Here is a 14491-nt window from a genome sequence, read left to right as displayed (position 1 = left end):
GCTTGATGTCCAAAAATACTTCTTTCCTGTCTTGTTACGTTATTCACTTTGGTAATGAAATCAATTTACTTACAAAAAAAAAAAAAAAAAACCGTTAGACTGTTGAGTAACACCTATATATACAAGATACTATTTTGGAGATTGATATATACTACTAGAATTCTTCCAAGTAATTTTTTCTTTTCCCTGTCTCTTCTAATATGACGAGTTTTCTTTTGTGAGTTTTTGCTATTTCTGTTCCTAATTTATAATTGGATGAGCTTGTTAGTTTATAATTGGATGAGCTTGTTGAATCCCAAGAGATATACCTAATTATCTTATTCACTGTGTGGTGAAATATCCTTAAGAACAACGTCTTTGACACGCTTCAAGCTGATTCTCTTCTCCATAAGGTACTATTTTTACAACATTCTATATTAATCTGCAGATGAGTGTATTAAAGCAATTTTAAGCCTTCTGGAAGACCAATTGAGCATATATATGTGTTCAATTCATGAATTGTTACTGCCAAATAGTAATCTTCAAAGTTTAATAGAAAAACATAGCAAAGTAAACTTAAGGTGCTTGTGAGTAGCTTAAATTTCATAAATAATTTTTTTCTTTTAAACTGTTTCTAACTGTTTAAGTACTATATACCACAAGTATACATTCATCACGTGTTCAGTAACCAGAAAGCACTTTCAAATAATTCCAATCCCATGGACTAATAATATCATCATATCCCTCCTACCAAACAACTCCTAAATGTTTATTACATATTAAATTTTATGAATGAATATTTTCTTTTAAATGAATGAATATTTTCTTTTAAATTCTTTTTGCTTCATTTGATTCGCCATAAAAAAAAGGAAAAATACATCAGAGAATGGGGAGGAGAGTTTTTAACATAAAAATTGTGAAATTTGAATTAAAAAAAATATATTTGTTTTCAAGTTGAAAATGATATTTAAAAATTGGATTTATTTTTCAATTTTTGTGAGTGAATTGAAGTGAAAATTGTGAAAACAGTTTTCGAAGCTTTTTGAATTAGGAAAAATTATAATAATTCTATGTCCAACAATTTTCGGAGAAAAAAAAAATGAGAACTACCCGGTGACCAAACGAGCACTTGTAGTTGGGAAAGTTGATGGGGAAATGATACTCACATAGAGATGTTTTATTAGTGCAAATAAATCACATTCAATAAAATGCAAACTATAAATATGAAAAAATGACGGGACGTGACAAATATTTAGGTTATATTCATGAAATGTGGTATAATTTCAAAAAATTACGAAACATAACTATTATATTTCTGCGCCCATACAACTTTTCATGCAGATTTTTCAGCTCACCAGCCTAGGTGTTACATGGTTGATACAACTCTTCCTCCTTATGCGACAAACAACTGTAGCTACATTTTGTAAATAGGTGCATCTTGTAATTACGCTATAAACTATAGCTATTTATGAAACTTTTTATAAACTATAGTTGTTTATGAAAATTTCCTGTTTTTGTTCCTTATTTGTTGAAACAATTGTATCAACTCAACCTTTTTGCTGGAAAAAAGGAATTAGGTTTTGATATCTGCTTTCAATCATGGATCCAACTACCAGTGATATCAACAAACGACACCGTATTGAAGAAGAAGTAGAAGGAGGAGGAAACTCCAATGGCGATTTTGAGGTGTCAATTGAGAAACTTCCAGAACATATAATAAGTCATGTACTGCACAAATTGGATTTGGAATCTCTTTGCACTGCCACGTGTGTTTCTAGAACCTTCCATTCCGCTGTCACGCCGCTTGTTTCTTCTCTTTCCTCTCTCGATCTCTCTGTAAGTCTAACTTTTTTTTTTTTTGGTAGTTGAATGCTCTAATTTTATTGGTGTAGATACTGAAGTAGAATTGACAAACATTTAGACTGTATTTACGAGGCGTAGCTATAGTTTTTTAAAAAATTACGAAACGTAGCTGCATTTTGGGTTTTGTAGCAAATACACATAATACACATGCTTAACTGTATGCGCTGATACAGTATGCGTTGATATAGCTGTTTCGTGCGATTTCAGCTAATCAGCACAACTGCATGTGCTATATAGTATGCGCTGATACCCGCGATTTCAGCTAATCCAGCACGATTTTATGCGCTAATACAACTCTAAAGTATAGGTAATGTATGCGCGACTGTAGCTATGTTTCGTTATTACGCTCTAAACTGTAGCTATTTATGAAATTTTCTCTAGATAAAATGCGTTAATGAGATACCACATCCATGTTGGCGTATTGCAACTGAGTGATTATTTACGAAATGAGATGAGTGTGCATAGAATGGAATGGATCCCCAGGACTTAAATAGTTGACTCCATTAAGTTTAGGATTGAGGTATAAGTTGATTGATTGATTGTCTTGAGATTGCTTTGGCACCGAGAATTATTCAGAGTTCGTTGCTGGTTGATTTAGATCGACTTATTTTATGTATGCTTTACTAGTATACTAGCTAAGACTGCTGGAGGCATTTCCTGGGCTTCACTTTGGTAATGCCTACGTGGGCATTGCAAGAGTAGCCGGTCCACACATTCATGGTAAAATAGTCTGGTGAATACTGAATTCTCTGGTTTTTGAATAGAGTAGAATGTGTACAGAGAATGTATATAAATTGGGATTGAGGCACAATTGACTCTCTGTTGACCATCTTTAGCCTGCTAATGCAATTTCTACTTCTGGGATGAACTTTTAATACTAGTATCTCTGATTTACAGGAACGTTCTCTTGATGAAGTGTCTCTAAGACATGTTGTGCGTAGGTTCCAAGGAGCCAAGAGTTTAACTATCGATTGCCTCCAAATGAAGAATGATTCCTCCATTATCAATATCCTCCATGAACATATCATAGATTTGAGTTTGCTCAAATGTTCTTCTCTGTCTTATGACATTCTCTGTGCAATTGGAGAAAGGTGCCCCAACTTAAGGTATTCTCCCATGTCAAACTTTATGTTTGCTACTTTCAACAATTGACATATATTGGTAATTGTTATGAAATGCTTCATTGGTTTATGGTTTCATATGTTTGATGGTAAGAGCTTTACAAGTGGCTGCAATCATTTAGTCAGGGCTTAGAAGGCGTCAATCGCCTCCATTGTTGAATTTTCAGACATTATTATCCTGAAATTCTCTCTGCATAAATGGATTTTATTTAGTTCTAATAGTTCACTCGAGCCATTACATTTCAACTTGTTGATTTGTAATTTTTTTCCCGATATATCTGAAGCAGATATGTTAATTCAAATAACTTGTGGAGTGCAAATCAACATTACCAGTTTCAAAAACTTGTGAACCAATTCATTTATCTGCTGAATTTGAATGTTTTCTTTGTTGACCCTTGATGGTATCTGAACTTCTTTAGGCTGTTTGAGTTGAAAACTGCGAACTGTGTTAGCTTTTGCACTTGGCATTCAATTAATTTCACTCTATATCTCCACCTTCAAAAGCGAACTGCGAACTGTGTTAGCTTAATATCTTGACTGTTCCATCTTCTGAAGGTGGAGATATAAAGTCCATTGTGGTTACACCAACAATATGTTGCTTTCATACTCTTGTCATTTATCCCTGGATTTGTTTCCAATGTATGTTTTATTCTTTCCCCTTTTTCTTTTTCTGAATCAGGTCCTTGCTTATAGAATTCTCTGGGTGTGAAGCACCAGAACATTTCAAAAGTAAACTCACAGAAATGCTCCAAAAGATTTCCTTGTTAGAGGTAAAGTAATCTCATCTTTCACGTATTTCTCCTCTCTTTCTTCTTCAAATTGTCCACGATGCCTCTTCAAGCTTATTACTCTTAGAAGGGAAGAGTTTTTCCTTTGATGGTCATTTTTATGAGCTCTTTTCTTTCCTGCAGTCGCTGTCCATAAAAATCCGAGGGACCTTCAATGATGTATTTGATTTACGATCTCTTGAATTATTTCTGCCCAAGAGTATCAAAAATTTGAAGTTACAGCAAGCAGATTCACATTCCTCTATCCTCTGGATAGATAAGATCAGGGATAACCCTTGGTTCAAATTGCTAAGCTTATCTCTTGTCTTGGACGTTATATCAGATGACCTTCTCATCGCAGTTGTGAATTCTCTTCCTCTTTTGGTAGAGCTGGATCTTGAAGACAGACCTCGTAGAGAGCCATCGATACAATCGGACTTGACCAACATTGGACTACAGTCTCTGGAGGTCTGCCAGCATTTGATTACCCTCTCAATTGTTCGAAGTCAAGTATATTTGTTTCACACTTCATTTAAGAGAGTGGACAATATGGGCATGTTCCTTCTGTCTGAAGGTTGTGGAGGGTTGGAATCAGTGAAACATGGCGGGTTCACCAAGGTTACTGAAGCTGGGTTTTCATCAATTCTGCACTCGTGCCAGAATCTGAAGAAATTTGAAGTGTCGAACTCATCTCTACTATCAGACTTGGCGTTCCATAATATGAGAGGAGTTGCAAGGTCCCTAATTGAATTAAGGTTGTTATCGTGCAGGCTTCTAACTAGTGAAGCCATGGAGGAATTGTCCTCATTTAGTAACTTGGAGGTGCTTGACACAAGTGGGTGCAGAAGCATTGCAGACCCCTGTCTCTACTACATATCAAGTCTCACTACACTCACAAAGCTAAACTTAGCAGAAGCTGATATCACTGATAAGGGGCTTGCTATTCTTGGTAGAGGAAACTCACCCATTGCGCAGTTGTGCATCAGAGGCTGTAAGAGAGTAACTGACAAAGGAATTGAGTTTTTATTTCATGGGGAGGGGAAAATTTGCAAGACATTATCAATGTTGGATGTCGGTCACATGCCCGGAATATCTGATGCAGCTATCTTTACCATTGCATCTGCTGCTAAAGCATTAACTGATTTATCTCTAAGGTACTGCTTTCATGTGACTGATGCTGCAGTGAAGATGTTGGTGGATAGACCAAGCTATAAATGTAGTCTACTGCAAAGACTTGATCTTTATAACTGTCGAAGTCTGTCTGATGATTCGGTAATGCTACTTCTGCACAAGTCTTCTTTCCGTGGTTTGCGCTGGCTTGGTGTTAGATCTCTCTTAGTCAATAAAAGAGACGATTTCTCCACAATATGCAATGTGCGACCCTGGCTGGTTGTGTGTTTTGAGGGCTGCCAATTCGGGTGCCATGATGGCTGGCAGTTTCACGATATTTTGGCTTGTTTGCATTAGTTTAAAAAAGCTCTACAAATCAAGATAGACCTCCTCTTTGCTATCTCAAGGGCTGGCCGGGCTAAGTTCCGTTATACAAGTTCCTTTATACATTGTTGTAACATGTAAATTAGGTACTTCTGTAACTGAGTAGCATAAGTTAGTGGCAGGGGTTATATATTTTAGCCAGTTTTGTTCCTTTATGACCTAGTTCACTTCAAGTATGGGTGAAGACATGATCGAATAATCTTCCTTTAAATGCAAGATTTCTGCGATAAAAGGCTTATTTTGACGTAAATTGTTTACTTGTATATTTTAAGGTTAACTGATTATTAGTACATGTCACACTGGACCTAATAACTTAAGATCGCTAATTGAGGGCTCCATTCACGAGAAGGATCTTAATATGAAGGTGGAGGATATTAGAATTCATAATCAATGGAACTTTAAACTTTGTTTTGGATGGTTATTACGTATTGTTTCGTATTTATATCATATTGTTTTGATGAATACAAGGTTTCATCGTTTCCCGTTGTTACATAATGTTAGACATCAACAATTTGAAGGATAAACCTGCGAGAAAATTAGGGTACAACGTAGAGCTATCATAAAAATGTATGATAAAGGATAAAATGTGATTATAAGATAATAAGTAAAGATAAAATGAGAAAAAATAAATAAGGTAACGACACGATAACACCAAATCGGTCGTTATAAAAAATTAAACTTTTCGCCATTACGTAATGATGGGTTTAACGATACGATACGATACAATAAAATTTAAGTAACAACCAAAACAAACAGTGTATTTAAACAAACAACACAATACAATACAATACAATACAATAGATAACAACCATCCAAACAAGCTGTTAGTGATTGTTCCTTCTCGTTTCCGAATAATATCATGAAAAAAATTGAGCAAGTCCCTATCAACAATGATTATGGTTGTTGGATTTGGAAGCTTAGGACTTAATAAAACCAAATATTTTCTTTGACAATGCTCCCATCGGCTGCCCACTAATATTTTCTTAGACAGGCTCCACATTACTCCTCCCAATTTGTTATACATTTTTATGAATGATATTGAATCATTCTAAACATATCATTTTGGAATGTCTGATTGCTACAATTTTTTGCAATAATTACCCATATCCTGCTTAACAGCCAACCCACTCTCACTGGTTGCTTGACATTAAAAATGCTAATCCTATCATGACTAAAAGTCTCCTTGAGTGGGAAACTTTATTTCCTTTTTGCTTTATGGCACCTGTGGTTAAACAGGAACTATAACATCTTCAACAATACCACCAGATTTAGTCCCATATAAAAATGTCGATGCGTCATCGAATATATCTGGACTTCAAAACTCTCCTTTAATTAATAACCCCATTGCTCATACCATTCATGTTAAGTGGTTTCCTCCTCCAAGGGGATCCTTCAAACTCAATGTTGATGGTTCCTTTAATAACAATACCGATATAGGAGTAGGAGGCATCATACAGGATGATCGTGGTTTATTGATTATGGGTTTCTACCAAAGATGTATGGGTCTCAATCACACATACATGGAACTATATGCTCTACTGCAAAAGCATTTACGCTCATTGGCAATTGAAGCAGATTCCACTGAGGTAATTAATTTACTACGACAAAACAATGTTCCTCAATACAATACGCAGGTCTTGGCTGAAGGAACTTGGGAATCCCCAGATCCGGCATAGTTTCCGGGAAGGCAACAACGTAGCCCACATTTTGGCAAAGGAAGGATCTTCAAAGGCAGAAATTGATCAACTTGTAGTCCTAAGGATCCTCTTAGTACTTGTAATATCCTTGCCAAAATAGGCAATATCAACATCAGCAATGTAATGACTATTTAGTAGTAATATAAAAACCTTTTCCTACCAAAAAAACAAAAAAAAAAAAAAAAAACTTTCAAATAAAAGCAGTTCGTCCGCCCCTCCTACTATGCCTGTCATATGCAGTGTTGAATTTGTCAACAAGCTCGTTCATTGTACTGCAACCACCAAAGAAAATAAAACAAATCTCAGATTTCCAGACTTGTAGTCCTATTTAATACTGATGACTTTTACTAATAAACACTCTTGACATGACTTTTTCGTTGAGAATGGTAACATGCAACACTCTTGACATGATAGCTGAGGCGAATCCAGAATTTCAAGAGGATGAGTTCACCTTGATTTTTTTTTTTTTGAAAAAAAAGACACAAAACTGCATTTAGTAGGGTTCAATCCCACAACCTTAAGGGATTAAACCCAAAAACTAACCAGTGCTCCACTCAGTCTAGTTTAACCATGCATTTTTTCAGTTAATATTAGATATATTTTAAGGATTATATACATAATATACCGAGTTTAGTCGGGTGACCATGTGTTCACCTGACCCATTTTTAATGGGTAGATTCGCCCCTGCATGATAGAAGAGCTCATTTGGAAAGATAAAGCTGCCTATTGACCTCATCAATTTCTTAGTCTTTTCAAGATCCCCATGATATGAACATAAAATCAATGTTGCTTGGACCCTTCAAAAGTTGTTGCCAAACCCGTGTCGGATGCTCAGAAGATGCATAACTTTGGAGGATCAGACACACACTAGTGGTATTTTTGAAGAGTTCAAGCAACATAAAACTATCTGTAAAGAAGAGAAAGCCCATAGGTGTATGAGCATCACCTCACTGCTTCATACCTCTCAGTATATCAGCAGCCCCAATTAAATACGTCTGATGAATTTTATTCTTTATTTATAAGGTAAGACAACAACTAACTCTGATGGAATTTATTCTTCCATCCCCTGTTGGGTCCACGTTAGTCCTAAAAACTACACTACACTGGAAAATATATCACGAATGAAAATGAGTAAGGACAAAGCAGAAAGGAGGGATGGAAAAGTTAATGTTAGAAGCTAGTTGAGCTACTTTTACCAAATCACAAAAGAGCTTATCATGAAGGTCAAATAAAATAAAAATAAAAACTGTAGAAGCCTCAAACATCATACCTAGAGCAGTTGGTGAACATGGCGAGGTAACTAACTAATAATGTGTCATTATACTCCTGCATCAAAAGAAAGAACAAATTATAATGATAGAACCAGAAAAGCATTCAAAATATACTAGGTGCACTACAACTAATATAGGATCTCTCTTATAAGCAATTTGCAGTCAATACTCAAACTAGTAGTCATCATTTAAAGATCTTGAAAAACTTATCGCAGAACCAATAAGAAGCCGCCCAGTAAACTCTAGTGAAGACACACACACACACGTATGTATCTGCAGCTCTATAGAATAAGCTCGAGATGCACTTACCATCAAGAAATCATCTTTAAATTTCTCCGACTCGATAGCTGGTAATCTTCTTAACAGACTAGAGACCTGCCTCAAAAGCGAATTCTCACAAGGGATGTCACCTGCATCCACAGCAACTACAACATTAAAATCCTTGGGTCAAACTGCCCTATTTCATGTGGAGAATTGAAGAAACTCATGAGGCTAACATTTGAGGAGCAGAAATGTCACGGGAAAAAGACAATCCCCTTCACTCATACAGTTTCTAAGACTATCAAGCATCTGGACTCACCAGTCCTTCTAGGGCAAACTTTACATATAGTCAGGTTGTAGAATAAAATTTTATCAGGATTAGGCGAGTCCCCTGTTAAAGCACTTCCTTCACAATCAATTTAAATGTAACTTCAAGTTCCAACAGGTTCTAGATACCTTTTTGCATTGCAAGCAGATAGTGATGTAGCACTCTGATTCTGCTATTCAGCATCTTAATGGCACTATGTATGCCAGTGAGGTGGGCAGCCACTGTAAAAACAGAACATGTAAGTCCTAGACAAGCTCTGCCAGTACAATTATCGGGGAAAGTGAAGAAGATACATAGCAGATGATTCTAGTTTTGATAAGCACTGTTGCAAGCTTGGAATTGCAAAAAAAGTTATAAGTTAGCAGTGCTTACACTGAGTTGCAGCAGAACCTCCATCAGATGGTTTAAGATGAGCAACATGATCAACAGAAATCCGTTCAGCTTCAACAGTCTAGCAAGCAATGGGATATTTGAAAAACAAAAAGGATTTGATTAAGGTGCTCCCAAGAACTATGTTGAAAGGACAACAAATATTGATAAGAATGTACCTCTATCTGGTAGCTTGCTTGGACAAAAATAAGCTGTGGGATGCCATCAATGACATGCAACTCTTGGTACCAATAAACAGTTTCAAAATAAAAACATTAGAAAACCAAAAGAACTTATTTCACAAAAATTAGAGTGTTGCAGCAGAAGAACCCAATCCACAAAATAGTATAAGAACTTTGACAGGACAAATTTAAAAGGCTGCAGCTAAATGATGTTAATAAATACTTCTAACAGGGACAACAAGACAAATTTCTGCCAATTAAAGTTGATACATTGATTTCAGATATTCATCGTAGAGCAATGGTCATATTACCACTTTCATAGATAGTGAGTGGCAGGTCCTTCTGTGCATGATTGATGGAAGGATTGAGAAGCACGTACACGGGACTTTCATTGATATCCATCAACTGATACAAAGGAATATGTAATTAGGTCAAAATATTCTCATTATGGATGGTCAATAACTAGGGAAAGAAATAAGATCTACTAGAAAGACAAGCAAATTTATCATCTCCAAATAAAGTAATACTTGAATCATGGGCCTTGACTGGCACATTCCCATCCCCACTCCCCAAAATAAAACTACTTCCACAAGAAAAGGACATGTTACAACAGCCCTACTCCACCAAATAATGATTAAGACCATGAAACATCAACAACATTTTTCTTCTCTTTTATGCAGCAAGCATAAATGAGACAAGAACTTCAATATCTACCACCCCAAAATTGAACAACTGGTTCTTTTTTTCTGGATGAAATGGTACAATATTTGAACAATCTGGTTTTGTGGAAGTCTTCATGTTTCAACAGGAAAGGAAGCTATCCCAGAATAACAGGTAGATGTTAATGACTCCGAACGATTTAAATTTGGACATGGGTGTTTCCCAAGAGCAAATAAGAGTTGAAATAAATATGTTTTAGACACACAGCATACATCGTACATCTAGCTCTTTTGACGTGCCATAAGAAGACATGCAATTTGCCTCAGTTGTTAAGGCCAAGGCTGGCTTATCAACTTGGCATGAAGCAGTTCTTAAGGCCAAATAAGTGCTGCTTCAGGGAGCAAAATCAGCTGACAGAATCACAGAACTCCAGTCAAGTCCCCAAAATTCTAGTTATCATAATCATTCTTCCTTGACTAGTTTAACCTTCACCCTGGTGGTGCTTATAACACACAAATGTTTTCTATGGTGGATACTAGTTACCCAGGAAAACACAAATGAAAGGCACCAAGAGTATAAAGTTTACGAGCAAATTAAAAAAAAAAAGAAAAAAAGTAACTCTCATGTTCAAAGATATATGATCAAATCATCCCCATAGTGAGTATAATGCTGAGGCATCTGTATAAACTGATCCTCTTGTGATAGTTTTCCAGTACTAAATTTATGACACGGACATCAGCACCTCTTCTTCACCGTTATACTAAAACCATTTGCACAAGAACAGACAGAGAATACGACTCGATATTTTAAAAAAAAAACATATAGGTATATATGTAACACATGCTTGTTGTCGTACCCAATTCTCCACCTCCTATTTACAACTTTTGCTTCAGCTCTACCTAACACGTGTTTATTGAAAATGCAGCCATTTGTTTTCTTCAAATACACAATTTTTACTACTAAAGTCTAAACATTAGTATTAACTTCATGAATAGCATCATTCTATAAAATTTATAGTCAAATTTTCCCTTTTTCCACATAACCATCCTCTCTTCCGCACACGATAAAAGTTACAATAGGAGTTAGCTTAGGTTCTATCTTTCTCTTCTTAATAAACAAGCAAAAAGAACAGAAAGTGAAAAACAAGATTGAAAACAAAAAGAACTCAATAGGACACTCAAAGACAAGTTTTCGGAGATGATAAGAACTCACAGCTTTGTGAATATGCATATCCGATTCTTCTGCATCACTCCCCGATGAATACCATCCCAGTACATAAAAGTTAGGGAAAACCTTCTTATCTGCACAAAATTCCCAACATTAGTACTATGACATACAAGCTTAACTTATATATATAGAACAACAACACCACCACCTCAGTCCCAAACAAGTTGCGGTCGGTTATATGAATCTTCAGTTCTTTATTTAACCTCATATCATACCATCATCATAATAAATAAATTAAAAGTGAAAACTACATTAAAAATAGTGCCAATTCATGATAAATCCTCTTTAACTTTTACACACACACAAAGTGTAAATAAAGTTTTAACTATCAAGTCATTAAAAACCAGCCACAGGCAATTGTCAATCTTAAACATGAGTTGGTACTTTGCAAAATGAGATAACTAACCAGCTACAACAGGTTAAACAACTAAATGATGTAAAACAAATTTCTATTGACAGTGTATGTAAGTTAAACTCATGATAGGATATAAATTTCAATCCCAAACTAATTCGAGTTGCTATATGGATAATAGATCATTTATATGCTCTATTCACGCCCACATCATTCTTCTACAACAACAACAACATACCCACTGTAATCCAACACGTTTAGTCTGGGGAGGGTGTACCCAGATCTTACCCCTACCTCGTGGAGGTAGAGAGGTTGTTTCTGAAAGACCCTCGGCTCAAGTAACGCATAACAAAGCAATTTTAAGGAATAAAATACAGAAGTAAAGCCGACATAGCTAATAATAACGAATATCATTACATAGCATTCAGAAAAAGGAACAGTAACAACAACCTCAAAATAATGCGATAACCTAAAAACTAATAACGATTTTCTAAAACTCGAATGATGAATTTCAAGGGCAAAGGAGAAACTAATAGAACTCCTGCTTCTTTTCCAGGAAAACATAGTTTATATAAGTAAAGTTCATGAAAGGATATAAACTTCAATCTCAAACTAATTCGAGCCATTATATGGATGATAGATCATTTATATGCTCTATTCACGCCCATATCATTCTAATACCGAATAATTTCCCTTCTAAAATCAAATTTACGATTTTCTAACACCGGAAATATAAATTTTAAGGTCAACAACAACAACATACCCTCGGCTCAAGTAAAGCATATCAAAAATCAATTATGTAAAGCAAATACAGTAATGAAGAAGCAACGCTGAAAACAGTGAAGAAAAGAACAGCAACAACAACAAATAAAGCAAAAGAAACAACAGGTAATACTAAAATCGAAGGATAAGGGCAAAAGAAGAAAAAAACCTAACAGCGCTCCTGCTTATTTTCAAGTAAAGTGCGGTCGAGAGAGTTGTTTGTAAGTTAAACTCATGAAAGAATATGAAAATTTCAATCTCAAACTAATTCGATTATAATAGATCATAATATGCTCTATTTACGCCCTATATCATTCTAATACTGAATAATTCGCCCTTTAAAATCAAATAAACGATGTTTGAAAACTAGAATGACGAATTTTAACTATCAAGTTATCAAAAGCCTGTTACAGGCAATTGTCAATCTTAAGCATAAGTTGCTACCTTGCAAAATAAGACAACTAACATGCTACAACAGGTTAAACTATTATAGCGACAGATTTTTTTATTTATTTTTTCATATTGACAGTGTGAGTTAAACTCATGAAAGGATATAAACTTCAATCTCAAACTAATTCAAGTCATTATATGGACAATATATCATTAATATGCTCTATTTACGCCCTAAATCATTCTAATACTGAATAATTTCCCTTCTAAAATCAAAATAACGACTTTTCTAACACTGAAATTATATACATAACGTATCAACCTTGTATAAAGTGTATAAAAGGTGTTTACACACAAAATATGAGCTAAATCAGGTAACAAACTCAACGTATTGGCTACGTGGCTGTAAATATTCTCAAAAACAGACATAGACCGTAATTTTCCTAAAATTTAAACGAGCGAAAAGAATACTTACAGAGCTCATTTATATGCATTCTAATACTAAATAATTTTCCTTTCAAATCAAATTAACGATTTTCTAAACCTAGAATAATGAATTTTAACTGCGAGAGAAAAAAAAAAAACTTACAGAGTTCCTGTTTTTTTTCGAGAAAAGCACGGTCAAGAGAGTGAGTAACGGAATCATATAACAGTTCAAAACTGTTGAAGATCTCAACAGTACGGCCACTTTGTACACCGATAACACAACCGAAAACCCTAGGTGGCGGTACGGAAGGTGAATCTGCACCGTTGGATGAAGGAGGCTGAGACTGGGATTTGACACGTGTGTAGTGATCTGATATGTTGAGTATTACTAATGGATGAAGCTTGAATGTCAAGCCACTGCTTGACGATGACGCCATTATCGCCGTTAACTCTCTCTCTCTCTCGGCGAATATATATATATATATATTGGAGAACGAAGGTGAGTTTTCAGTTCTCTGTCGTGGGCTTTAATTTTAATATTTCCCTAGGCTATTTATAATTTATGTAGTAACACTTAAAAAAAAAGTAGAAAAAAAGGGGAGATGAGAAAAGGGAATAAAATTGTTTCCCTAATCGAACAGAAAATTTTGTTAATTTAGTATTCGGTACGGTATTGGTATGAGATATTAATACCATTTAGTATTTGATATTTATCGAATACCGAATTATCTATTGAATAAAGAGTTCACCCCTAATTATAACTCATATATCTAACAGGACCATCAATAGTCAGCCAAAGAATCCTTAGTTCCTGTGTTTGGTACGGTATTCGAGAGTAAAATTTTAGAATTATGATATTTGGGTTCGGATTTGGTATGAGATATTAATACCATTTGGTGTTTGATATTTATCGAATACCGAATTATCTGTTGAATAAAGAGTTCAACCCTAATTATAACCCATATATATCTAACAGGACCATCAATAGTGAGCCAGAGAATCCTTAGTCCCTATGAGCTATGACCGATTGTATATGACTATGTTATATGAGTACTTGAGTGACTAAAAATAAAGTGGTAAAATAGGGGCATGTAACCAGTGCTGCTGTTATCTGCAGTTCTTGTATAATCCATTTAGTAGTCGCATTTGAATTATCTTCTAGCCTTTTCTAATTTAATTTTCTAGATGTCTTTTAGTTGTGTCAATTAGCTTTTCTTAATGTCTTTTTAGTTGTTAATCTTTTATTATATTGTGCCTCCACATCAAAAAACCTAAATAATTGAAGGAACGATATTAAAATTTTAATTCAGTTGATTCCAACTTCAATACGGTATTACCGAAT

At 35.1% G+C, this 14491-nt stretch overlaps 2 protein-coding genes across 3 annotated transcripts; one reads left to right on the top strand and one right to left on the bottom strand.

The window, feature by feature from the left end:
- Positions 1–203: 203 nt before the first annotated feature.
- Positions 204–5468, top strand: LOC132618602 (F-box protein At-B). Of its 2 annotated transcripts, XM_060333633.1 has the most exons (5): positions 204–392; positions 1550–1815; positions 2740–2948; positions 3643–3733; positions 3875–5468. In XM_060333633.1, the coding sequence occupies exons 2-5, from the start codon at positions 1579–1581 to the stop codon at positions 5195–5197; spliced, it is 1860 nt and encodes a 619-aa protein (XP_060189616.1). In that variant the 5' UTR covers positions 204–392; positions 1550–1578; the 3' UTR covers positions 5198–5468. The 2 variants fall into 2 exon arrangements, with proteins under 2 accessions (XP_060189616.1, XP_060189617.1); XM_060333634.1 differs by lacking the exons at positions 204–392; positions 1550–1815 and adding an exon at positions 1857–2149.
- A 1322-nt stretch (positions 5469–6790) lies between these two features.
- On the bottom strand, positions 6791–13693 carry LOC132617540 (COP9 signalosome complex subunit 6a-like). The gene is made up of 9 exons (XM_060332558.1): positions 13313–13693; positions 11205–11293; positions 9644–9737; positions 9330–9391; positions 9154–9232; positions 8910–9002; positions 8502–8602; positions 8192–8247; positions 6791–7193 (listed from the first exon to the last, which is right to left on the bottom strand). The coding sequence occupies exons 1-9, from the start codon at positions 13584–13586 to the stop codon at positions 7112–7114; spliced, it is 930 nt and encodes a 309-aa protein (XP_060188541.1). The 5' UTR covers positions 13587–13693; the 3' UTR covers positions 6791–7111.
- Positions 13694–14491: the final 798 nt, after the last annotated feature.

This window comes from Lycium barbarum, chromosome 11 (genome assembly GCF_019175385.1).
Source record: "Lycium barbarum isolate Lr01 chromosome 11, ASM1917538v2, whole genome shotgun sequence".
NCBI lineage: Eukaryota > Viridiplantae > Streptophyta > Magnoliopsida > Solanales > Solanaceae > Lycium > Lycium barbarum.
This window is presented reverse-complemented; position numbering and strand designations above follow the sequence as displayed.